Source organism: Tachyglossus aculeatus, chromosome 4 (assembly GCF_015852505.1).
Source record: "Tachyglossus aculeatus isolate mTacAcu1 chromosome 4, mTacAcu1.pri, whole genome shotgun sequence".
In the NCBI taxonomy this organism is placed as follows: Eukaryota; Metazoa; Chordata; class Mammalia; order Monotremata; family Tachyglossidae; genus Tachyglossus; species Tachyglossus aculeatus.
The window spans coordinates 66980861-67008483 of NC_052069.1; the positions used below are offsets into that span (position 1 = coordinate 66980861).

The 27623-nt window shown below is 45.0% G+C and overlaps 1 protein-coding gene, 1 non-coding gene and 1 pseudogene across 4 annotated transcripts in view; 2 read left to right on the forward strand and 1 right to left on the reverse strand.

The window, feature by feature from the left end:
* The window catches only part of ENPP2 (ectonucleotide pyrophosphatase/phosphodiesterase 2), a 188687-nt gene that overhangs the window by 152650 nt on the left and 8414 nt on the right, over nt 1-27623 (forward strand). For 2 of the 3 annotated variants that reach the window (XM_038745051.1, XM_038745050.1), the window contains exons 18-24: nt 1653-1825; nt 3031-3082; nt 18738-18812; nt 20614-20750; nt 23209-23344; nt 26722-26799; nt 27466-27598. In XM_038745051.1, coding sequence (XP_038600979.1) covers nt 1653-1825; nt 3031-3082; nt 18738-18812; nt 20614-20750; nt 23209-23344; nt 26722-26799; nt 27466-27598 — 784 coding nt within the window. The remainder of the gene's footprint in view (nt 1-1652; nt 1826-3030; nt 3083-18737; nt 18813-20613; nt 20751-23208; nt 23345-26721; nt 26800-27465; nt 27599-27623) is intronic. The other variant, XM_038745052.1, reaches the window with a different exon arrangement.
* On the forward strand, nt 8639-8772 carry LOC119927636 (annotated as a pseudogene).
* Nucleotides 17243-17380, reverse strand: LOC119928072. The gene has a single exon (XR_005451028.1). It is a non-coding gene; the product is annotated as a small nucleolar RNA SNORA7 (small nucleolar RNA).

Here is a 27623-nt window from a genome sequence, read left to right on the forward strand (position 1 = left end):
CTGCTTCTGAAGATATTAAGACTGTGAGCCCCGTGTGGGACAGTGACTGTGTCCAACCTGATTATCTTGTATCTATCCCAGTGCTCAATACCCTGCCTGGGACATCACAAGCACTTAGGAAATAACATAAAAGCGTAATTTCTATGTGCCAAGCCCTCTACTAGGGGCTGGAGTAAATACAAGATCATAGTTTCCCTAGCACTTACTAAAGTGTTCTCTGTATTTTAAGCTCTCAATAAATACGACTGATTGATCAGGTTGGACACAGTCTCTATCCCACGTGGGGCTTGCAAACTAAGGGAGAGGGGAGAACAGGCAATGAATCCCCAATTTATAGATGAGGAAACCGAGCACCAGAGAAGAGATTTGCCCAAAGTCACACAGCAGAGCCAGGACTGACCCCTAGGACTGTCGTCTTTCCACTAGGCCATTCAGTTTCTCCCTGACATCCCTAGCCCAGTATAGTCCAGTATAGAATATCCATTTCTCCTTGTTCAGACCTCAGTGCCCAAGGAACATACTTTCCCTAAGCAATCTCAAATTGCAGATGGTTACCCATATCCCACTGTCCATTTTTTGAAATGGCCTTTGTTAAGCTCTTACTATGTGCTAGGCACTGCACCAAGTGCTGGGGTAGATACAGGTTAATCGGGTAGGACACAGTCCATGTCCCATATGGGGCTCACGAATCCTAACCCCATTTTACAGATGAGGAAATTGAGGTACAGAGAAGCCAAATGACTTGCCCAAGGTCTCCAAGCAGACAAGTAGTGGAGCTGGGATTAGAACCAGGTCTTTCTTCACTTTTCTTCAGAGGACCTCGATTCCATCCCCTCCATTATCTTTGCTTCTCTTCTCAGGACCCTCTCCACCTCGCTTTTGAAGTGTAGTGTCCCATGGGAACCCAATCTTCCACTGAGGATCTTACTAGCCTAGCGTATCCAGGAAGGAATACCCTAGTCTCATACAAAACACTCTGGCTCTTACTTCTCAGTCCCTTACTTTCTTTTTCGATCTTGCTTTGCTGACACCTGCAACTTTGGCTGACCGTGTTTCCCAGGTCCTTTTCTATTGTATCTATGTTATCTTGTCTCCCCCGAGCCTTCAACTGTGTTGTTGGTTGTACACTAGGTACAAGCGCGGGTTTGGGAGTCAGAGGTCTTGGGTTCGAATCCCGGCTCCACCACCTGTCAGCTGTGTGACCTTGGGCAAGCCACTTAACTTCTCTGTGCCTCAGTTACCTCATCTGTAAAATGGGGACTAAGACTGTGAGCCCCACGTGGGATAAACTGATCACCTGGTATCCCCCCCGCCAGTGCTTAGAATGGTGCTTTGCACATAGTAAGTGCTAAATACCATTATTATTATTATTACATTAATGTGCCCTTTGTTGCTGCTGAATTTCCTCCTCAGTTGTCAGATGTCTAAGACTTTGAATTGGCCTCCTGACTTTCAAACTGTTTGCACTCCGCTCGGTTTAGCCAGCCGCAAACCGCTTTCATTTCCCATGCTCTAGCCTCTGGGAAATGCACCGGACAGAGCCAATATTCATTGAGTCCCACGTGGGATGGGACGATCTTGAATCTGCCCCAGTGCTTGGTGCATAGTAAGTGCTTAACAAATGCCACAGGTCTTATTATTTGTCTCTCCAGATCTACTGGGGTTAAAACCAGCGGTCAACAACGGGACACACGGGAGCTTAAACCACATCCTGCGGACCAACGCGTACAAGCCCACCATGCCGGAGGAAGTGACGAGGCCCCTGTACCTTTCGCTCACCTACCCTCTGTCTGATTTTGATGCAGGATGCACGTGTGATGACAAGGTAGAACTAAAGGAAGGATGAGCTTTCATGCCTTCAAGGAACAGTTTTGCCGCTACCAAGGGTGTAGTGAATTCAGAAGACTTAGATTTGGAGCCCAACGGGGACAGGGACAGTGTCTGACCTGAAGCAGCGTGGCTTAATGGATAGAGCAAGAGCCCGGGAGTCAGGAGGACCTGGGTTCGAATCCCAGCTCTGCCACATGTCTGCTATACGACCTTAGCACTTCACTTCTCTATGCCTCAGTTACCTAATCTGTAAAATGGGGTTTAAGACTGTGGAATGGGGACTGTGTCCAACCTGATTAACTTGTTTCTGTCCCAGAACTTAGACTAATAATAATAATAATGGCATTTATTAAGTGCTTACTATGTGCCAAGCACTGTTCTAAATGCTAGGGGGGATACAAGGTAAGCAGGTTGTCCCACATGGGGTTCACAGTCTTCATTCCCACTTTACAGACGATATAACTGAGGCACAAAGAAGTCAAGTGACTTGACCAAAGTCACACAGCTGACAAGCGGCAGAGCCGGGATTAAAACCCATGGCCTCTGACTTCCAAGACCGGGCTTTTTCCACTGAGCCACGCTGCTTTGCATGCTTGGTACATAGTAAGAGCTTAACAAGTACCATAGTTATTATTATTATTATTATTATTATTATTATTATTATTATTATTATTATTATCATCATCATCATCCACCCCAGTGTTTAGTACAGTACTTGGCACATAGAAAGTGCTTAACAAATGCCATCATTATTATTATTATGATTATTATCAGGCCTACCTGGAGGGGCTGATGCCTTCCAGACTTCGGTTCCTTACAAGGGAACAGAGACTTTTCCACACCCCCTACTCTAAATAAGAAACACTGTGAAATGACTGACTCAGTTATGTGAGGCTAGATGTTGCTCTGGACGAAATTGTAACCCACTCTTGCACTACTCCTGTTCTTTTTCTGGAGTCTCTGGAAATTGCTTTAAAACCCTGAAGGCTGGAGCACAACACGCTAATTTGATCTTCTGAGGCGCGGTCAGTTTGGACGCCCGTGTAAGGCGGCATGGTCTGGACGGGTCCCCGTTATTGAGGGGTTTCAGGGGAAGTATGGCTGAACAGAGAGATTGTGATAAGGGTGGGTTCAAAACAACTGCCTCTGTGAGTCAGTGATTGTGATTTTCTTTTTCTTTTCGGGCATTTTGCCCTGAAGAACAAACCGGATGAACTCAATAAACGCCTTCATGTCAAAGGAACGTTGGAAGGTAAGGGAAACTCATACCAATAAGCCCTTCATTTTCTCTTTTTTAACTATGGAAAAGCCTTACTCTTTGATGGCATTGCCATAAATTTTCCATAAATCACTATTGAACAGGAGACCGATTTCTTTTACTGTCAAACAGCCCGGTTTATTACACATATGAGAGATGCCAGCTGTGTGTGTTTAAGATGCCAGCTAAATACCGTGAACTATGAAATCCTTCTTAGGGAACAGTGAGTTCATTCTGTATCTGTTGATATAAATGGGTGGGAAGGGGGAGTCGGGACTGCTCCAAAGGAACTGGGGTCACATCAACTTGATTCATCTATTTTGAAGAAATTTACTGTCATTTCTGCTTGACATTTGTAGTGCAACACTCATAACCTGCTGTGTGACCCTGGGCAAGTCACTTCACTTCTCTGTGCCTCATTTACCTCATCTGTGAAATGGGGACTGAGACTGTGAGCCCCATGTGGGACAGGGACTGTGTCCAACCCTATTTACCTGTATCCAACCCAGCACTTAGTACAGTGCCTGGTACATAGTAAGTGCTTAACAAATACCACAATTTTTATCATTATTATTGTAACGACAATGATTCACCACTCCTTGAATGTGTAGAGTGTTTTTCTATTTTCTCAGAGTGTTTTGACAGCAACAATCTTATTTTATCCTTACAACATCCCTGTGGGACTGGGGTTATTATGCCCATTTTACACCCAAGGAAACTGAGACTCCGGGAAGGCCAATGACTCACCCAAGGTTACAGAGCAGACCCATGGCAGAGTCAGAACTAGAACCTGGGTCTTCAGACTCCTTGCCCCATGTTCTTATCCCCAGAAACACTGCGGTACATTAGGTGGGATTCCAAGACAGGAAATCAAGATGATCAAGGGGATGGAGCTAGAAAGGAAAGATGAAAGCTGAGAGGAAACAGGATTGAAGAAGTTTTTAAATTCATAAAATATGTAGGCACTGTTCACTAATTACCCTACCTCCATCCTGCATGCTATATCTGTTGGAAGCACAGTAGCTGAGTGAAAACAGCACAAGCCTGGAAGTCAGGAAGGCCAGAATTCTAGTCTTGGCTTCACCATTTGTCTGCTATGTGACCTTGGGCAAGTCGCTTCACTTCTCTGTGCCTCAGTTGCCTCATCTACAAAATAGGGATAAAGACCGTGAGCCCCATGTGGGACATGTCCCACCTGATTACCTTGGATCCACCCCAGCACTTTGGTGCCTGACACATAGTAAAGCACTTAATAACTACCATTAAAAAAAGAATGCAAACTGAAGCTTGAAGGTGACAAATTCAAATTAAAGAGAATAAAACAGTTTTTAACAGAGGAAGTGGCAAGTCTATGGAATTAAAAGTGCCAATAGACTCAAGAGGCTTAATTCATAGAGGTAGGCCAGGAGGGGTTATTAGAAGAAAACCTGGGGGACACTAAGAGGGCAGCTGTTCTAGCAAACCTCCTGGTAATAATAATAAAGATGGTATTTGTTAAGCACTTACTATGTGCAAAGCACAGTTCTAAGTGCTGGGAGGGTTACAAGGTGATCAGGTTGTCCTACGCGGGGCTCACAGTTTTAGTCCCCATTTTGCAGGTGAGGGAACTGAGGCACAGAGAAGCTAAGTGACTTGCCCAAAGTCACACAGTTGACAGTTGGTGGAGTCGGGATTTGAACCCATGACCTCTGACTCCAAAGCCCGTGCTCTTTCCACTGAGCATGCTGACATGACTGTTTCAGGCAGGTTGTCGGTGTGGACACTGTCCCAGAATGGCATTGCCTGGGGCAAGCAGCATGGCTTAGTGGAAAGAGCCCGGACTTGGGAGTCAGAGGTCATGGGTTCTAATCCCGGCTCCACCATTTATCAGCTATGTGACTCTGGGCAAGTCACTGAACTTCTCTGTGCCTGAGTTACCTCATCTTTAAAATGGGGATTAATAATAATAATAATAATGATGATGGCATTTATTAAGTGCTTTCTATGTGCCAAGAACTGTTCTAAGTGCTGAGGAGGTTACAAAGTGATCAGGTTGTCCCACGGGGGGCTCAGAGACTGTGAGCCTCACGTGGGCCAACCTGATTACCGTGTATCTACTCCAGCGCTTAGAACGCTGCTTGGCACACAGTAAGCGCTTAACAAATATCATTGTTCACAGAGAAGCAGCGTGGCTAAGTGGAAAGAGCACAGGCTTAGGAGTCAGAGGTCATGGGTTCTAATCCCAACCCCACCACTTGTCAGCTGTATGACTTTGGGCAAGTCACTTAACTTTTCTGTGCCTCAGTTACCGCATCTGTAAAATGGGGATTAAGACTGTGAGCCCCATGCAGTACAACCTGATAACCTTGTATCTATCCCAGCACTTAGTACAGTGCTTGGCACATAGCGTTTAAAAAATGCCATAATTATTACTATTATGATTTCATTATTGTTATTATTATTATTATTATTAAATACTGTCGAGTCATTTCCAATCCATAGCGACTCCATGGATATACTTTCCCCAGAGCATCCTGTCCTCTGCCATAATCTGCAACCTTTCTTATGGTTCTTCCTTATCGTTGTAATGGTCTCTATCCATCTAGCTGCTGGTCTGCCTCTTCCATGTTTTCCCTGGACTTTTCCTAGCATTAGTTTCTTCTCCAGAGAATTAGTCCTCCTGATTATTTGTCCAAAATATGCTAATCTAAGTCGAGTCACTTGGCCTTCCAAAGACCACTTTGGTTTACTTTGCTCCAAAATCTAACTAGATTTTACTTCTTCTTAGCAATGGCTTGTAACAAAACCAACCTTGTATTATTCATTCAATCATATTTATTGAGCACTTACTGTGTGCAGAGCACTGTACTAAGCACTTGGGAAGTATAAGTTGGCAACATATAGAGACGGTCCCTATTATATTTAATGTGATTTGGTCAAATCACATTTTTGCTGACTGTAAGCTCATTGTGGGCAGGGAATGTGTCTATTGTTCTGTTGTACTATCTTAATACAGTGCTCTTCATATAATAATCTCTCAATAAATGTGATTAAATGAATGAATGAATGGCATATAGTAAGTGCTTGACAAATATCATTAAAAATGGTCTTCCTCTCAGATAATACTACTACTAATAATAATAATCATATTTGTTAAGCACTTACTATGTGCCAAGCACTGTTCTAAGCGCTGGGATAAATACAAGATTATCAGGTTGTCCCACTTGGGGCTCACAGTCTTGATATCCATTTTACAGATGAGGTAACTGAGGCATAGAGAAATTAAGTGACTTGCCCAAAGTCACACAGCAGACAAGTGGCAGAGTTGGGATTAGAACCCATGACCTCTAACTCCCAAGCCCATGCTCTTTCCACTAAGCCACGCTGCTTCTCTATGGACCTGATCTATCAGGGGACAGACAAGGAAGTGGTTGTAAATGGAGATTAAATTCAAGAAGAATGCTGTCACTCACGTGTTTTTGTTTCCATGTGATCCACCTCTTCAAAATCACTAGTCAATGTGTTTATTGAATGCCTATTGAGTGTGGAGCATTACACTGAAGGCTTGGGAGAGAACCATAGAAGACATTGTCCCTGCCTTCCAGAAGCTTACAGTCCAGTGGGGGAGAAAGGCAGACACAGATTCATGCATAAAGAGGGGGCAGGAAGAAAAAAATGGATGCAGATCAATCAATCAATCAATCAATCAATCAATCGTATTTATTGAGCACTTACTATGTGCAGAGCACTGTACTAAGCGCTTGGGAAGTACAAATTGGCAACACATAGAGACAGTCCCTACCCAACAGTGGGCTCACGGTCTAAAAGGGGGAGACGGAGAACAGAACCAAACATACTAACAAAATAAAATAAATAGGATAGAAATGTACAAGTAAAATAAATAAATAAATAAATAGAGTAATAAATATGTACAACCATATATACATATATACAGGTGCTGTGGGGAAGGGAAGGAGGTAAGATGGGGGGATGGAGAGGGGGACGAGGGGGAGAGGAAGGAAGGGGCTCAGTCTGGGAAGGCCTCCTGGAGGAGGTGAGCTCTCAGCAGGGCCTTGAAGGGAGGAAGAGAGCTAGCTTGGCGGAGGGGCAGAGGGAGGGCATTCCAGGCCCGGGGGATGACGTGGGCCGGGGGTCGATGATTACTAAAAGAAAGAAAAAAATGGAATAGTTATTACAGTAAATAATAATAATTATAATCATAATTATGGGATTTGTTAAGCACTTACTATGTGCCAGGCTCTGTTGTAAGTGCTGGGGTCAGTACATGATAATTGGGTTGGACCAAGTCCCTGTACCACATGGGGCTCACTGTCTTAACTCCTATTTTACAGATGAGGGAACTGAGGCACAGAGAAATGAAGTGACTTAACCAAGCTCACACAGCAGACAAGTGGCAGAGCCGGAATTAGAACCCATCATCCCTAGGCCCGTGCTCTATCCACTATTGAGACAGTAAGCCCCATGTGGGACAACCTGATTACCTCGTATATATTCTAGCGCTTAGAACAGTGCTTGGCACATAGTAAGTGCAGAACAAATACCATTATTATTATTAATATTTATTATTAAATATGTCTAAGACAAGTGAGTGCTAAGAGGGAATGCTAGGATGACATGAAAATTAATCCAGGCAGAACTCCTGGAGTTGGTGACCTTTCAGGAGGACTTAAAGCTAGGGAGACCAGTGGTTTGATGGCGCTCCAGACATTGTGGGGCTTAGAGAGTAGAATCATCAATCATATTTATTGAGCGCTTACTATGTGCAGAGCACTGTACTAAGCGCTTGGGAAGTACAAATTGGCAACATATAGAGACAGTCCCTACCCAACAGTGGGCTTTGGCAAGAGGGATGTCAACGGAAGCCTCTGGTCATTCCCTTGGAGAGGAAAGCTGGGCTGTGAATACTCTCATTGATATATTAATGGTATTTGAGGGCCTAAATTGGTGTAAGCTCATTAGGGGCAGGGAATGTGTCTGTTTATTGTTGTATTGTACTCTCCTAAGCACTTAGTACAATACTTTGCATATAGTAAGTGCTCAATAAATATGTTTGACTGACCGGAGAGGCTCTGGAATCAGAAAGTTGCATCGTTTCTACTTCCTTGTTTCTTCTTCTCGTTATCATTATTATTATTGTTATTATTACTATCATAACCATTATTATGGCATTTGTTAAGCACATACTATGTGCCAAGCACTGTTCTAAGCCCTGGTATATATACAAGTAAAACAAATTGCACGCAGTTCTCGTCCCACATGGGGTTCATAGTCTAAGTAGGAGGGAGTAGAGTTTAATTTCCATTTTGCAGTTGAGGAAACTGAGGTACAGAGAAGTTAAATGACCTTGCCAAGGTCACACAGCAGGTTATTGGCAGAGCCAGGATTAGAAACAAGATCCTCCAAATCCCAGGCCTATTCTCTTTCTACTAAGTCATGCTGCTTTCTGGCATAAATCACACCTTTTCCAAGGTATGTTTTCTGATTGGATCATCTTGCTGCCTCCTAAACTTCCCTTGTTTGGGATGAAACATTCAGAAGATGTCATGGATCAGGTTTGAGGCAGGGGGGACATCATGATCACATAGGTGGTTTTCTTAAGGTAAGGCTCATCCATTGCACTCTGCGTGCGCTGACCCCAGCGATTTCCCCAAATGCGGGAAGCAACTGCAGAATTTGAGGTTTGCACTCTCCCGTGATATTGTACTCAAGAGATAGTGATTCTATAAAACATTTTATTCATCAGGAGCATATTAATATCTGTCTCCCCCTCTCTAGACTGTAAGCTCATTGTAGGTATGGAATGGGTCTGCTTATTCTGTTGTATTGTACTCCCCCAAGCACTTAGTACAGTGCTCTGCACATAGTAAGTGCTCCATAAATACCATTGATTGATTAATTGATTGTGAGAAACATAGTATTCATTCATTCAATCGCATTTATTAAGTGCTTACTGTGTGCAGAGCTCTGTACTAAGCCCTTGGGAAAGTACAATGCAGCAACAGGAAATCACTGTTTAACGTGCTCCATTTCCTCATCTTTCCCCTCCAGCTAATATGGTTTTGTCTTAAAGATGGGTGGCCTCAAACATTTCCCTCCCTTTTTTGTCTTTCTTGGCTTAAATCTTCATCCAGAATGTCATAGGTTTTCCCTGGCAGGTGAATAGCAATCGATCAATGAATAGAAATTATTAAGTGTTTGCTTTGAGCAGAGCACTGTACTAAAAGCCTGGGAAAATACAACAGTTGGTAGACACATTCCCTTCCTATAAGAAGCTTACAGAGAAGTAGCACGGCGTAGTGGAAAGAGCACGGTCTTGGGAGTCAGAGGATGTGGGTACTAATGCCGGCTCCACCACTTGTCTGCTGTGTGACCTTGGGCAAGCCACTTAACTTCTCTGTGCCTCGGTTCCCTTATCTATAAAATGGGGGTGAAGACTGTGAGCCCCAAGTGGGGCAATCTGATTACCGTGTATCTACCCCAGCGCTTAGAACAGTGCTTGGCACATAGTAAGCGCTTAACAAATGCTATAGTTATTATTACATCCCAGAGGGGGAGACAGGAATTAATAAAAATAATATGTACATAAGTGCTGTGGAACTGAAAGTGGGGAGGTTATCAAGTGCTTAAAAGGCACAAATCCAAGTCCAAGGGTGATGCAGAAGGGAGAGGGAGCAGGGAGTAATGATTAACATTCACTGGTATCCTGGCAAAAACTCCTCACTCTCAGCTTCAAGGCTTTCCATCATCTCGCCCCTTCCTACCTCACCTCCCTTCTTTCCTTCTCCAGCCCAGCCCACACCTTCTGCTCCTCTGCCGCTAACCTCCTCACTGTGCCTCATTCTCACCTGTCCCGCCGTCGACCCCCAGCCCACGTCCTCCCCCCTGGCCTGGAATGCCCTCCCTCCGCACATCTGCCAAGCTAGCTCTCTTCCTCCCTTCAAAGCCCTACTGAGAGCTCACCTCCTCCAGGAGGCCTTCCCAGACTGAGCCCCCTCCTCCCTCTCCCCCACCTCATCCCCCCGCCCTACCTCCTTCCCCTCCCCACAGCACCTGTGTGTATGTTTGTACAGATTTATTACTCTATTTTACTTGTACATATTTACTATTCTATTTATTTTATTTTGTTAATATGTTTTGTTTTGTTGTCTGTCTCCCCCTTCTAGACTGTGAGCCCGCTGTTGGGTAGGGACAGTCTCTATATGTTACCAACTTGTACTTCCCAAGTGCTTAGTACAGTGATCTGCACACAGTAAGCGCTCAATAAATGAATGAATGAAATGAATGAATGGTGATTAAAGTTTCTAAAGTAGCTCCATCACTTAGGTGTTTAGAGCTCTTTCCTTCATTCAGTAATATAAAATGAGAGTCAACTGTGTGCAGAGCATCTTTCTGAGCATTTGTGAAGTGCAGTCGAAATAAAACACCCCAGGCCCCATTCTCATGGATTTCACTCTGAAAGGTGTACGTAGATTTCAAAATAATATCGGCCACACAGGTTCTATACTTGTACGTCGTTTACTCCATCTCCCTCCTACCATTCCTCTCCAATCTCCTTAAGTGAGTTGTCTACACCCACTGCCTCCATTTCCTCTCCTCCAATTCTCTCCTTGACCCCCTCCAACCTGGCTTCAGCCCCCTTCACTCCACTGAAACTGCCCTCTCAAACGTCACCAGTGATCTCTTTCTTGCCAAATCCAACAGCCTCTACTCTATCCTAATCCTCCTTGACCCCTCAATTGCCTTTGACACTGTCAACCACTCCCTTCTCCTGGAAACATTATCCAACCTTTGCTTCACTGACACTATCCTCTGCTCATTCTCATATCTCTGTGGCCTTTCCTTCTCAGTTTCTTATGCAGGCTCCTCCTCTGCCTCCCACCTTCTAAAATGTGAGAGTCCCTCAAGGCTCAGTTCTGGGTCCCCTTCTATTCTCCATCTACACTCACTCCCTCAGAGAAATAATTCACTCCCATGGCTTCAAATACTACCACTATGTGGATGATTCCCAAATCTACTGCTCCAACCCTCATCTTTCTCTTTCTCTGCAGTCAGTCTCGCAATTCCTCCTGCTGTCAGGACATCTCTACTTGGATGTCCCACCGACACTTCAAATTTAACATGTCCATAACAGAATCCTCACATTCCCAGACAAATCCTGTTCTCCTCCTAAGTATACAAGCACTGTAGAGAACACCAACATCCTCCCTGCCTCACAAACTTGGCATTATCTTCAGTATATCTCCCTCATTCTATCCACATATTTAGCCAGGCACCAAATCCAGTCAGTCATTCAATTGTATTTATTGAGTGCTACTGTGGGCAAAGCACTGTACTAATCTCTTGAGAGAGTACACTACAGCACAGTTCAACCTTCATAGCATCACTAAAATCTGCCCTTTCCTCTCCATCCAAACAGCTAGCCCCATTAATCCAAGCTCTTATCTTATCCCATCTTGAATGCTGCCCCGGCCCCCTTGCTGACTTCTCTGACTCCCATTTCTTCCCATACTTCACTCTGGTGCCTGGATCATTTTTCTACAGAACCACTTCAGTCCATATTTCCCCTCTCCTTAAGAACTTACAGTGGTTGCCCATCAAAAACACCTCCACATCAAACAGAAACTCCTTACTATAGGCTCACATTCCACCTTCCCACCTCACCTCCCGGATTTCTTATTGCAACCCAACCTACACACTTTGATCCATTTCATTCATTAATTCAATCATATTTATTGACTACTTACTGTGTGCAGAGCACTGTACTAAGAGATTGGGAGAGTACAATGTAACAATAAAGCAATAGACATATTCCCTGCCCACAACAAACTTAGAGTCTACAGTCTTCTAATGCCAACTGACGCACTGTACTTTGAGCTTGATTATCTCACTGCTGACCCCTCACCCACTTCTTTCTCTGGCCTGGAATTCCCTCCCTCTTATACTCGATAGATAATTACTCTCCCCCTCTTTATAGCCTTGTTGAAGGCACATCTCCTCCAAGAGGTCTTCCTTGACTAAGCCCTCATTTCCTCTTCTCCCACTCTTTTCTGCATCACCTTTACACTTGGTTTTGCATCCTTTATTCATCCCCCCCCCTCAGCCCCACAACTGAGGTACATAGTTGAAATTTATTAATTTATTTTAATACCCGTCACCCCCTCTAGAATATAAGCTCACTGCGGGCAGGAAATACATCTGACAACTTTATTATATTGTACTCCCCTAAGTGCTTAGCAAAGTGCTCTGCAATCAACCAAGCAATCAGTGGTATTTATTGAGCACTTACCGTATAACACAGCAGACAAGTGGCGGAGCTGGAACTAAAACCCAGGTCCTTCTGACTCCTCGTATATGCCTTGTATAGTTTCTATCCCCAGTCATAAATTGGGGGAGTGGAAGTGGTGTGTGTTGTGCTAAAACAGCATCGACAGGAGGGGGCAAAATCAGATAGTCTAGCACAGGGCTACCTATTTAATGAAGCATTCAAAAATGAACTCACTGCTTGAAGCTAGTTGAGGCACCATTAGAGAAGCTGGATTTTTTTTGCCTGCCCAAATCAATCAATGACATTTCAATCAATGGCATTTATTGAGCACTTAGTCTGTACAGAGCAGTGGACTAAGTACTTGGGAGAGAGCGTACAATACAGTCCAGTTGATAGATGTGATCCCTGCTCACAAGGAATTTGCAGTCTAGGGTGGGGAGCCAGGTATTAAAATAAATTCCTGGTCAGGGAAATAGTAGAGTATAGAGATAGTATGTAAATGCTAGGGGCTGTTATGAGTATCAGAGTATTTAAGAGGTAACCAGTCAAATGCATAGTTGGCACAGAGGGCAGAGTGAATAGGGAAATGAGGGCTTAGTCAGGAAAGCCCCTTAGAGGGGATGTGTGGAGATGGAAGTAGAGGGAGTTCCAGGGCTGAGGGAGGGTGTGGTCAAGGGTTGGTGGTGAGATCATTCTGGCTCCGCCATTTGTCTGCTGTATGACCTTATTCAAGTCACTTAACTTCTCTGTGTCTCAGTTACTTCATCTGTAAAATGAGGATTAAAACTGGGAGTCTCATGTGGGACATAGACTATGTCCAACCTGAGTAACTTGTATCTACCCCAGAGGTTAGTACAGTGCCTGGTACATAGTAAGTAAGCTCTCTCCCTTCTAGACTGTGAGCCCATTGTTGGGTAGGGACCATCTCTATATGTTGCCAACTTGTACTTCCCAAGTGCTTAGTACAGTGGTCTGCACACAGTAAGCAGTCAATAAATATGATTGAATGAATGAATGAAGTACTTAACAAATACCAATAGAGAGAGTGTTAGACAAGATCGAGGTGCAGTCTGGCTTTGAACTGTGGTGATGGAGGGTGAAATCAATGGCAAATTATCTCCCTAGATTGACGGCTCCATATTGCTTCTGTTCCTGAGGTACTCAATACCATTTCCCTAGACAATGTTCATGAAATCTTGAGGCTCTGACTGTGGGAGTAAATGCTATAAAGAAAGCAAGAAACTGAATGCTTTTGGGTGGGGTGGACATCAGTCAGCTAGTGTGTGGGAATCTGGGCGGGGAAGAGGAGGAGAGCTGGGGGGAAGGAAAACTAAGTCGAGTCTGGATGTGGGGGGAACCTTTGGAAATGATTGTGGGCAAAGCCTCCTCCACTTCAAAACATCCAAAACCAACCAACATCCTGCCAAATGTGGCCAGTGGTGGAGGATCATGGGATGAACCCATATGTCAAAGCATAAGTGGGAAGCAGGATGGTCTCTGGGAGCGGTAACAGAGTCTGGGAGCAAATAGCCATGACAGGAAGAAATAACAGTGGAACATGGGTCAGGAACAGAGCAGAGGAGCAGTCCTAAAACCTCCAGCCCTAAACAAGGAAGGACAGATGGTGAAAGTGTCCAGAGACAGTGACCAAATGATGTCTGCCCTGTGTCTTTCAGTGAACTATGGATGACTGAAGGGATTATGGATGATTGAAGAGTGTGGATCTATAGTGAGTTTCTCTCCCTTTAGATTAGAAACAACTCCCTCTCTTTGTGCTCCTTCCTCCGGACCCCTTATCTTAACTTCTTCCCCTAACAGGGGGTTATATATTCTTGGGAGAGTAGTCTAGGTAACATTTACTCTTTTCTGTCCTTGTGCTGTCCTTTTAGATAACAATAATAATAATAATGGTATTTGTTAAGCACTTACTCTGTGCCAGGCACTCTACTAAGAGCTGGGGTGGACACAACACATAATAATAATAATAATAATAATAATAATGGCATTTATTAAGCACTTACTATGTGCAAAGCACTGTTCTAAGCACTAGAAGCACTGTTGGACACAGTCCCTGTCCCATGTGGGGCTCAGAGTCTCAATCCCCATTTTACAGATGAGGTAACTGAGGCACAGAGAAGTGAAATGACTAGCCCAAGGGTGCACAGCAGACAAATGATGGAGCCAGTATTAGAACCCATGACCCAAGACCTTCTGAACCCCAGGCCCTATGCTATGCTGCTTCTCCCATGTTAAGGGAAGATGTAAGGAGGCTTCATGAAGGGAACTCATTTGGCAAATCAACCCAACTTATTCTGTCTCCCTCTTTCCCTGAGTCAGTAGAGCTGTGCTTTTATAGATGAAAAATATCCTCTAGTGGGTAAAATTCATTCATTCAATCATATTCATCAAGTGGTTAGTGTGTGCAGAGCACTGAACTGAGCATATGGAAAGTACAATTCGGCAACAGAGATAATCCCTAACCAACAACGGGTAATTCAGTTCGATGGGGCTTCTGGAGGCCATGGTCCAATTTGGGGTGCAGCCAGTTCTTCTTATGGACTGATAATAATAATAATAATAATAATAATAATAATAATAGCATTTGTTAAGTGCTTACTATGTGCCAAGCACTGTTATAAGAACTGGGGTAGATAAAAGGTAATCAGGTTGTCCCACATGGGGCTCACAGTCTTCATCCCCATTTTACAGATGAGGGAACTGAGGCACAGAGGAGTTAAGTGACTTGCCCAAGGTCACACAGCAGACAAGTGGTGGACTAGAAGGGAAGCTCAAATTTGGGGTAATTTGGTCCTTTCCAATGGCATTATTTTTATTAATTGCATTTAAATGGTCCAGTCACTCCATAAAATTGTGCCCATCCCTAGAAAACAAGCCTTCTAAACACTGCAGGATATATGGAGACCCTTTGATGTAGAAGTATTTCATTCATTCATTCAATCGCATTTACTGAATGCTTACTGTGTGCAGAGCACTGTACTAAGTGCTTGGGAAGTACAAGTCAGCAACATATGGAGATGGTCCCTACCCAACAACGGGCTTCTAGACAATAAGCCTATTGTGGGCAGGGACTGTCTCTCTTTATTGCTGAATTGTACTTTGCAAGCATTAGCACAGCGCTCTGCACACAATAAGCGCTCGATGAATACGATTGAATAATGGTATTTGTCAAGTGCTTATAAAGTGCCAAGCACTGTTCTAAGCTCTGGGGGAGATTCAAGGTAATCACGTTGTCCCACGTGGGGCCCACAGTCTACAGATTTTACAGATGAGGGAACAGAGACACAGAGAAGTTAAGTGACTTGCCCAAAGTCACACAGCTGACAAGTGGTGGAGCTGGGATTAGAACCCCCGACCTCTGACAGCCAAGCCTGGGCTCTTTCCACCAAGCCATGCTGCTTCTCAATGAATGATTGAATGAAAAGTATATGTAGAGAAGCAGCATGGCATAGTGGATAGAGCATAGCATACTGGATAGAGCAAGAGCTTGGCAGTCAGCAGGTTATCAATTAATCAATCAATCGTATTTATTGAGCGCTTACTGTGTGCAGAGCACTGTACTAAGTGCTTGGGAAGTACAAGTTGGAAACATATAGAGACAGTCCCTAACCAACTGTGGGCTCACAGTCTAGAAGAGGGAGACAGAGAACAAAACCAAACATATTAACAAAATAAAATAAATACAATAGATATGTACAAGTAAAATAAATAAATAGAGTAATAAATATGTACAAACATATATACAAGTGCCGTGGGGAAGGGAAGGAGGTAAGACGGGGGAGATGGAGAGGGGGACGAGGGGGAGAGAAAGAAGGGGGCTCAGTCTGGGAAGACCTCCTGGAGGAGGTGAGCTCTCCGTAGGGCCTTGAAGGGAGGAAGAGAGCTAGCTTGGCGGATGGGCAGAGGGAGGGCATTCCAGGCCAGGGGGATGACGTGGGCTGGGGGTCGACGGCGGGACAGGCGAGAACGAGGCACAGTGAGGAGATTAGCGGCAGAGGAGCGGAGGGTGCCGGCTGGGCTGTAGAAGGAGATAAGGGAGGTGAGGTAGGAGGGGGGGAGGTGATGGACAGCCTTGAAGCCCAGGGTGAGGAGTTTCTGCTTGATGTGCAGATTGATTGGTAGCCACTGGAGATTTTTGAGGAGGGGAGTAACATGCCCAGAGCATTTCTGGACAAAGATAATCTGGGCAGCAGCATGAAGTATGGATTGAAGTGGAGAGAGACACGAGGATGGGAGATCAGAGAGAAGGCTGATGCAGTAGTCCAGACGGAATAGGATGAGAGCTTGAACGAGCAGGGTAGCGGTTTGGATGGAAAGGAAAGGGCGGATCTTGGCAATGTTGCGGAGCTGAGACCGACAGGTTTTGGTGATGGCTTGGATGTGAGGGGTGAATGAGAGAGCGGAGTCAAGGTTATGGGTTCTAATCCCAGCTCCGCCACTTGTCTGCTGTGTGACCTTGGGCAAATCACTTTATATCCCTGTGCCTCAGTTACCTCATCTGTAAAATGGGGATTGAGACTGTAAGCCCTACGTGGGACTGTGACCAACCTGATTTGCTTGTATTCAACCCAGCGCTCAATACAGAGCTTGGCACGTAGTAAGTGCTTAACAAATACCGCTATAATTATTAAGTGGCTTTAACAAATGCTTGTCTTATGCTGTTGAGTTGTCTCCAACCCATAGAGACTCCTTTGATACATCTCTTTCAGAATGCCCCACCTCCATCTGAAATCACTCTGGTAGTGTACCAGTAGAGTTTTCTTGATAAAAATACAGAAGTAGTTTCCAATTGCCTTCTTTCACACAGTAAGCTTGAGTCTCCACCCTCGACTCTCTCCCATGTCACTGCTGCCCAGCACAGATGAGTTTTGACTTATAGCAGATTGTCTTCCACTCGCTAACCACTGCCCAAGCTAAGAATGGAATGGGTATCCCTCTGCTTGACTGTCTCTCCCATAGCTACAACTGGCAGAGTACTGGAAACTCTTCAGATGCGATCCTGAGAGGGGATTGAATGCTTAAAATTTGATAAATTTTGCACGGTGGCTTTTCACCTTACAAAGTTGGAGTGGGAAAGGCACAGAAAGACACATGGAAACAGCATGACTGGATAGTGGGAAAAAAAAGGATAAGACAGGTTGATGAGCAGCCTTCTTCAACTGAGGAGCAGTATGGCCTAGGAGACAGAGGCCCTGGATTCTAATTCTAGATGTACCAGTTACCTTTTGTGTGGCCTTGGGCAAGTCACTTAACTCCTCTGTGCCTCCATTTTCTCAGCTGCAAAATGAGGATTTAATATCTGTTCTCCCTCCTACCATGACGGTGAACTCCATGTGGCACTGGAACTGTGTCTGACCTGATTAACTTGTATCTACCCTAGTACTTACAGCAGTGCTTTACACATAGTAAGTGTTTAACAAATGTAATAGTGATATTAATGACAATAATAATAACAGAACTACTGATGATGATGATTATAATGGTATTTGCTAAGCACTTATTATGGGCCCGGCACTGTGCTAAGTGCTGGGGTAGATACAAGCAAATCGGGTTGGACACAGTCCCTGTCCCACATTAGGCTCATAGTCTCAATCCCCATTTTGCAGATGAGGGAACTGAGGCACAGAGAAATTAAGTGACTTGTCCAAGACGACACGACAGACAAGTGCCAGAGCTGAAATTAGAACCCATGCCCTTCTGACTCCAAGGCCCAAGCTCTATCCACTAAGCCATGTCTCATGATAAGAATAACTGCTGTGAGCTCTATAAGAAGGGATGGGTTAGGGAGAGTAGAAATAAGATGTTGTGGATGATGTGGTGAAAGGAAAAAGTGGGGGCTGATAATAATTGGGATAAGTTTATTTTTCGGGCCTGGATTTGGACGCTGAAGTACTGGGCTTTTTCATTCTCAAGTCCACTCTGTGGCCTCTGGGCCGAGTCTGGAACCCAGACCGAGCTATTCGTGTGTCTTCCGAGAAAGAACGTATTTTTGTTCAGGTTAAATCAGTGTTATCCCCTGGAGGCAGGGGCAGGGGCAGAGAGCATTCTTGGCTAAGGTTCCACCCTTCTTCCTTTTCCGAAGAGGTAACACGAAGGTTTGGAGAATTGCAATCATTTTCTTCCAGTCCGGTGGCTGCCCTCTATGGTAGTCACTGCCCTGGGGATAACTGGAAACTCTAGGTAACACAGGCTCAGGTTGGGGAGGTCCAATGTGAGAAGCAACGGAGAATTTCCCATATGGAGAACAGCTTGACCTTCGGGAGTTTACTCCAGATCCAGAGGGACGTGTTGGGTAAGCACTTAAAGTTGGAAAAAAATCTCACGTGACGATAGCTGCTCATGGCCTTTTGATGCTTCTGCTTCCAGCTGAAACCAGGAAATTCAGAGGCAGCAAAAACGAAAACCAGGAAAACGTTAATGGACTTTTTGAACCTAGAAAAGGTTTGGTTTGAACTCGAAGGAAGGTTCTGGGTTGGTCTTGAGTGGGTGGAGATTGGTTCACCTGCCCAAGTACGACTGTGCTCATTTGGAGGGCTGTAAATTGTATTTCCTTTAGTTTTGTGGTGGTTTCCCTATTGGCCAAAAGGTTATAAGGATACAGAGGACGTCCTCCCACCTGCTTTCCTCCACTCCCCCAATTCTCTTTCCCCTGCTTAAAGGAGAAAGCACCCATCATATGTCTTTGACTCAACAAGGCAGGGGCCTTTGCCTCAACTCTTCACTTGTACTTGGGAGGTCTTCCAAAACACCATGGAAGGTTGTCCCACCTTGGGGACTCACCTAGAAGGCTAACGCTTGAAATAACGGTAACATGTATAATTGATGCAATGAGCGATCGCCAGAAATGTCTGCCGCATGACCTTGGGCAAGTCACTTCACTTCTCTGCACCTCAGTGACCTCATCTGTAAAATCAGGGACTAAGACTGTGAGCCTAATATGGAACATGGACTTTGTCCAACTTGATTAGCTTGTCTCTATCCCAGTGCTTAGTACAGTGCCTGGCACACAGTAAGTGCTTAAAAAATGCCATAAAAATGGCTTGCCCAAGTAAATCCCTGGACGAGAAAGCATTCATTAGAGAGAGTCTGGTTGTTGTCATTTTTTTTGAGAAGACAACTCAGTCCTCCAAATCTCAGCTAAGCCATTCAGGGCTCGTTCCCCTCTAGACTGTAAACTTATCATGGGCAGGGAATGTGTCTACCAACACTGTTACACTGTACTCTCCCAAGTGCTTAGTACAGTGCTCTGCCACAGCAAGCACTCAGTAAATACAACTGATTGATTGAATGGGGCTTCCCAGGGCTTACAGCTGCGGTTGCTATGGCAACAGCCTCCTGGTTCCCCATAGGCTTTTTTTTCCAAGAAAGACGCGAGAGCTGAACTCCATCTGCTCTCCTTGGCTTCCGTATGGTGACCGAGGGCTAGATTTTGGGATCTTAATGAAATCCTTGAAAAGCGGAGCCCAAGGCCCCATTTTTACGCTGTAGCTTGGCCCACCTCATGACCGTCCCTTGTCAAATTTATACATGTTTCTTTGATGTCCTTCATAAAGAGGTTCCCTTGGCAAAGCAAAGCTACTTGATTTGAATGCTCATTAACAGAAATAATGCATATTTGAGTTGCAGGCCTCAAATAATGTTTAGCAAACAGCCTTCCGCTTAATACAATCACTGGTTCATTTGATCACTGAACCCACTACAAGTTTTTTGACATCAGAACAAAGGACAACTCTATATTATAACAACACAGTGTCTTACCTTTGGTTGGCTGGACTGTTCCAAACCAGAGGTAGAAAAATCAAATTCCAGGGTGGGCATCACAATTCTGTACACAGTTTTTTTCCAAGTCTAGAAAATGTCTTAAAATAAAAGGTAGTAATTAATCCATCATCTTAGAGTATTTAAGTGCCTTTTGTGAGCGGACCACTGTATTAAACCTCTGGAAACGTACCATAGAAGTCAAAGGCACACTCTCTGAACTTGAAGAGTTTACAGATTAATGGAAGCACAGACATTAATGTTGTAAGCCTGAATTTGGAAATATTTTTCATAAGGTGAGCCTGCACCTCAGTGATCAGATAAACCACTGTCAAGGCTAGGGACTAACAGGATTGGATTAAGGAGAAGGTGCTAGATCATTAATAAACGAACAAAGTTTAAACAACGTGACAACTCTTCAGTGTCTTTTAGCATTTTCTGGAAAATTCAATTATTCAATGAAACCTGTTTGGTTGTTTTTTAGAGAGACATCTCTTATATGGAAGACCCGCCGTACTTTATCGGACTCGATATACTATCTTGTATCACCACGATTTCGAGAGTGGCTACAGCGAAACATTCCTGATGCCACTGTGGACTTCGTACACTATTTCAAAACAGGTCATTTTTGAAACCAGCCCTTTCATTTTTAAGTCACAAACGAGTCTTTCATTATGAATCCAAGAGTAAAGTGCCTCATTATTTGAAAACAAAAATAATGCTTCGATCAGTGATGTCAAATTTGTTCCCATGGAGGGGTTGCTTACTCAGTTGTAATACGTTTGTGTGTGGATCTCACTGGTAAAAAGCTACTAATTACTAATGGATTATTTGTAACCTTGTCCATTATTATCAAACATGATAAGGAGATGGTAAATTGGTGGATTGAGATGTTCAGTCCTAGTGGGTGAGCGCTGAGACAGTGGTCTACAATTAATGGAGAGGAGGCGGGAAGGGGGAGAGAGAGAGATAGAGAGAGAGAGAGAGATTTGCAGAGACAAGGGTAGACAAACTGAAAGACAGCAGCAGAGTGGAGAGACAAAAATGGGAGAGACAGAGAGAAGAGGCAGGGAAGAAATGACAGCAGCAGAGAGATGTGAGATGAAAAACTAGACAGAGAAGAGACAGAAGAGAGACAGAAAGAGGAGTGATAGGAGAGACAGAAAGAGAGGAGGGGCAGAGAGATGAGAAATTAGAAGAATGATGGACAGAGAGATGAGATAAAACAACAGAGAGTGGAGACATGAAAGAGAGCCACAGAGAGCAGAGAGACAGTAAACAGCCACAGAGAGTGGAGAGGTGGGAGACAGCCATGGAGAGACAGGAAGCAGCTGCAGAGAGTGGAGAGAAGGGACAGAGCCCTCACACAGCAGTCTTGGACTGTCTCAGCCAAGTGGTGGTCCTCACAGACAGCGGCCAGGGCAGGAGTCCAGTGGAGCTAAGCCTTCCCCACCCTGCCGGCAGCCCAGCTCCTGGCTCCAGGCTAAGGGTCACTCCTGCTGCTGCTGCTGCTGCCCTCCCACTGCCCGGGGGGCTGGAAGGGGCCAAGAGATGGTGGCCGAGGAGGGGACCAGAGGAGGAGCTTCTCTCAGGAGATTCTGAGTCCCTCCTGGATCCTCAGGGAAGTAACCTCTCCCTGCTATGGTGGTCAAGCCCCCAGTAGCCCCTTTGGTCTCCCTGCAAGGCCCTGGGCTTCCGTGGAGTGCAGGGGCGGCCCGGCTCCCTCAGTCTCTCTCCATAGCCCCCATTTCCCTATCCCCACGAACTGCCACAGAGCCATTCAGTGGGGCCTTGAGGTTCACAGATCTCTTGAAGTAAACTCCTTGTCGTCCGGGAATATGTCCACCAACTCTGAGAAGCCGCGTGGCCTAGTGGATAGTGCATGGGCCTCGGGGTCAGAAGGACCTTGGTTCTAAACCTGGCTCTTCCACTTGTCTACTGTGTGACCTTGGGCAAGCCACTTAATTTCTCCGTGCCTCATCTGCCTCATCTGCAAAATGGAGATTAATACTGAGAGCCCTATGTGGGACAGGGACTGTTTCTAACCTGATTAGCTTGTATCTACCCCAGTACTTAGTACAGTATTCAGCACAGAGTAAGCACTTAATAAATAGCATAAAAACAAGAACAACAACAAAAATATTGTTCTATTGTACCTGCCCAAGCACTGAGTACAGTGCTCTACACAAACTAAGTGCCCAATAAATACCATTGATTGATTGAATAGTATGGAGAATGTGTCCTTTTACTCTCCTGATTCAGAGAGTTCCTGAAATTTGATCCTAGTAAAAGGCAATATTACTGCACAAAAGTTTTATCCGGGGACCTTGACATTTGAAAACACGTGATCACATTGGCAGTTCTATCTTTGGTCGGGATTTAATTTAGAGGTCGTGCTGAAAACTCTCTCTCCCAGTCCCAATTTCAGATTCCCGGCTCATCTGTGATCAGTCAATCATCAATCAATGGTATTTATTGAGTGCTGACTATGTACAGAAAGCTAAGTTCTTGGGAAAGTCCAATACAACAGAGTTAGTAGAAACGATCCCTGCCCACAAGGAACTTACTACTACTACTACTACTACTACTACTACTACTACTACTACTAACGATAATGGTATTTGTTAAGTGCTTACTATGTGCCCAAGCACCATTCTAAGCGCTGAGGTGGACATAAGGTATTCGGATTGTCCCATGTGGGACTCACAGTCTTAATCTCCATTTTACTTATGAGGTAACTGAGGCACAGAGAAGTTAGGTGACTTGCCCAAAGTCACACAGCTGACAAGTAGCAGAGCTGGGATTTGAACCCACGACCTCTGGCTCCCAAGCCCTTGCTCTTTCCACTAATCCACTCTGCTTCTCATCAGGCCCTTACAGTGGAGGTGACATTAAAGATTGTGTCTGAGTTTTCTCAGTGGGCATTTAAAACCCCGTTTCCATTATTAATAATATTAATTGTAATAATTATGGCATTTGTTAAGTGCTTTCTATGTGCCAGGCACTGTACTAAGCACATTCTGGCCTAAACATCCTCCTGGAAGTCCACACTAAGACGCTAATTGCCTCCATCCCACAGGCTGAGGTCTCCAGTGTTCCCGACCACCTGACCAGCTGCACGCGTCCCGATGTCCGCATTGCTCCCAGTTACAGCCAGAGCTGTTCAGCCTACAAAGCAGACAAACAGATGTCTTATGGATTCCTCTTCCCTCCCCGTAAGTTGTTCTTGTTACACTGGAATTGATTGAGACACTACTGAGGGGCAAGGCTATACTAGGTGCTGGTTTCGTGGCCAATTTGATGGTGGGTGGGCTTCCACAATCAATCAATCGATGGTATTTATTGAGGGCTTACTACATGCAGAGCACTGCACTAAACGTTTGGGAGAGTACAGTGCAACAGAATTAGCAGACATGGTCCCCACCTACAATGAACTTCTGTAATGTCTGTGATGAGTGGTCAGATCAGGGAGGAACAGCAAAACCCTGGATCTCTTCATCCTGGTGGGATGTCACATTCCTGAGTGATGATAGCAGGCATTGACCGACAGTTACTTTGGGTTAAGCACTGTGATAAGCTCTGGGGTGCATAAATGCAAGCTTAGTCTGCATGCCACGGTACAGTTTTTGCACCGTTCTCTTTTGCCGTGATCCTTAGACGAAGCAAGTCACAGTGGTCCTTGGCTTACTGTGAGGAGCTTAAATCTTAAAATCATCTTCCTCCAATCCGTCTTGGTTATGTTGCCTTGCTGGGCTATCAGCATTAGGGCTGCCTGTTAGGTGATGTCTCAGAGAAGCAAGCATACTTTTTGCCAGTTTCATTGGTACTTCCCCATGGGATTTCTTGAATTGGACTTTGGGGGTGATTTCCTTCTCTGTGAGTTTGGCATTAATATGAATAATAATAATAATGCCACTTGGTAGGTGCTTACTATGTGCCAGGCACTATAAAAGCATATATATAAAAGCAAACTGGGTGGTCACAGTCCCTGTCCAACATGGGGCTCATAGTCTTAATACCCATTTGACAAGATGAGATAACTGAAGCACGGAGAAGTGAAGAGACTTGCCCAAGCTCACACAACAGACAAGTGGCAGAGGCAGGATTAGAACCCAGGTCCTTCTGACTCCCAGGGCCCCATGCTCTATCTCCTAAGCCATGCTGCTTCTCCTGCACTGACTGCACTGAGCAGTCTGGTCTTGGGGAGCTGTTGTTTGATACTCTGGCTTGCTTACCTGCTCAAGTAAGGAGTGTCTCCGATGGTGGTTACCCAATAGAATTAGTGTGAAGGGGATCAGTAAATCAATCAATGGTATTTATGGAGTGCTTATTATATGCAGAGCACTGTACTAAGTGCTTGGGAGAGCACAATTGCTCTAAAACATTGTGTCCCTGTCTAGACTGTAAACTCATTAAGGGCAGGGAACGTGCCTACCAATTCTACTGTATTATACCCTCCCAAGCAATTAATATAGTGCTCTGCACATGCTAAGTGCACTATAAATACCCCTGAGTAGTTGGCTGACTGATTGATACAATATAACAGAATTAGCAGGCATGTTCTCTGCCCATAACGAGTTAGCTCACAGTCTAGAGGAGGAGGCAATATTTTAGAACAATTTTTTATGGTATTTGTTAAGCTCTTACCATGTGCCAAATACTGTTAATAATAATAATAATAGTGGTATTTTCAAGTGCTTACTAAGCACTGGTGTGGATACAAGCAAATCAGCTTGGACCCAGTCCCTGTTCCACATGGGACTCACAGTCTCATTCCCCATTTTACAGATGAGGTAATTGAAGTCCAGAGAAGTGAAGTGACTTGCCCAAGGCCACACAGCAAACAAGTGGTGGAGCCAAGATTAGAACCCATGACCTTCTGACTCCCAGGGCTGTGCTCTACCCACTTCGCCATACTGCTTGCTGGGGTAGATAGAAGAGCAATTGTTTGATAATCCCTTCGAAAGCCATGACTGTATGACTTAATGATCCAAGTTCTCTCAAGAAAGTCGGGTTGTCAGGACTTAATTTAGAGGCCGTGCTGAAAACTCTCTCTCCCAGTCCCAATTTCAGATTCCCTGCTCATCTGTGATGAGATCTACTTGAGAGTTTTTACAGCATTGTTCACTATCAAAATGTGGAGAATAGCGGTAATTGTTGTAAAAGAAATTAACTTTGCTCATCTCCCATAATGTGTGATCTATTAGTTTTTCAGAGAGGCTTTGGTATTTTTTCATCCTGGTGTTATCCTGGTGAGTCACCACAGAGGGGTTGGGCCCAGTATCCTCGTGGCTGACTGTCAGCTAGGGGCTAACACACCTGTGATTGCTATTGGCATGTTCTCAGTTGGCAGGGAGGAAAGGAAGACAAGGAAAGGAGGGGAAATGGAATGGGAGAGATGTGAGAAGATGAAGGTGGGAGGAGTGAGAGAGAGAGAGATAAAGAGAGAGGGGTTTGGGGGAGAGAGAGTTGCAGAGATGGAGAGATAGAGACAAAAGGAGTTGGAGACAGAAATAATGAGAAGGTGAGACAGAGTGAGAGAGGCAGAGGAGTGAAATATGAGAAAGAAACATAGAGAGAGGTAGAGAGAGAAAAAGATGAGAAAGTCAGAGAGAGTGAGACAGAATGAGAAAGAGGCAGAAAGAAATATGAGAAAGTCAGAGAGAGTGAGATACTGAGAGAGGCACAGAAAAAGATGAGAAAGACAGAGCAAGAGACAATGAGAGAGGCAGAAAGAAAGATGAGACAGAGAGGGAGAGCCAGGGGGACAGAGAGAGAGGGGAGAAAAAGAAAGTGTCCCTTGTGGGGAGGTGTGCTAGGTGCTGCCAGAATTGGACATGCTGCCCATTCAGACTAGTATTATACGAGCTTATATCCTATTTGCACTTCATCATCATCATCAATCATCAATCGTATTTATTGAGCGCTTACTATGTGCAGAGCACTGTACTAAGCACTTGGGAAGTACAAATTGGCAACATATAGAGACAGTCCCTACCCAACACTGGGCTCACAGTCTAAAAGGGGGAGACAGAGAACAAAACCAAACATACTAACAAAATAAAATAAATAGAATAGATATGTACAAGTAAAATAAATAGAGTAATAAATATGTAAAAACATATATACATATATACAGGTGCTGTGGGGAAGGGAAGGAGGTAAGATGGGGGGATGGAGAGGGGAACGAGGGGGAGAGGAAGGAAGGGGCTCAGTCTGGGAAGGCCTCTTGGAGGAGGTGAGCTCTCAGTAGGGCCTTGAAGGGAGGAAGAGAGCTAGCTTGGCGGATGGGCAGAGGACGGGCATTCCAGGCCAGGGGGATGACGTGGGCCGGGGGTCAATGGCGGGACAGATGAGAACGAGGTACGGTGAGGAGATTAGAGGCGGAGGAGCGGAGGGTGCGGGCTGGGTGCGGGAAGGAGAGAAGGGAGGTGAGGTAGGAGGGGGCGAGGTGATGGACAGCCTTGAAGCCCAGGGTGAGGAGTTTCTGCCTGATGCGCAGATTTATTGGTAGCCACTGGAGATTTTTGAGGAGGTAACCCAGGCAGGCTTTGTGTTGGTCACTAAACCCACGTTCTTCTCTTATTTTTAGACCTCAGCTCCTCTGCCGAATCTAAATATGACGCCTTTCTCATAACCAACATGATTCCGATGTATCCTGCCTTCAAAAGTAAGCACTGCACACACGGTTCAGAGCAGAAAGAGGAATGAATAATATTGGGTCCTTTAGCTTGGTTCGAACTGAATCTTTGCTCACCCCCAGAGCAGCAGGTCACGGACTGTGTTTTAGACCTCAAGGGAGGTTTTGGGGTTCGTACCCAAAGGCATTCGCCCCTGGAATTGTTGGGATGAGGTGGGTTGGGTAGAGGCCCAGCACCTGGAAATGTCAGCGAGGTTCATCTGTCTTCAATTGGGATGGATCCAGATACAACTCCCGGACTGTGAAGTCTTTTATGGAAAAGAAACACTGCCCATCACTCTGTAGTTTAATCAGTGCTTTTCCCTGCATGTTCTCTGGCTGGTGGAAGCCTGTTGGGTACAGGAAAGAGCTCCCTGCTCTGGGGTAGAGCTGGGGATGGATCTGAGGGTAGAGCCTGGGGCAGAGCTGGCGTTGACACCTGCACATCCCGCTGGGATTCTCCAGACCAGACACGTCTGAAAGCAGGAGGGGGATGGGTTTGCAGCTGTAGAAATGTCACCCCTGCCTGCTCAACCCCTTCCCCAAAGGGGTAGACTGGCCTCGAGGTAGATTTGGTCTCCAAGAGGAATTTCCTCCCCTAGAAAAAAATCCCTATTTGAAAATGGATCATGAAAGATGGATTGTATCTTTGAACAGGAGTCTGGAATTATTTCCAAAGGGTCCTGGTGAAGAGATATGCCACGGAGCGGAATGGGGTCAACGTGATAAGTGGACCTATTTTCGACTATGACTACGATGGTCTGCACGACACATATGACAAGATTAAGCAGTAAGGCCCAATCTTTCCTTTTACG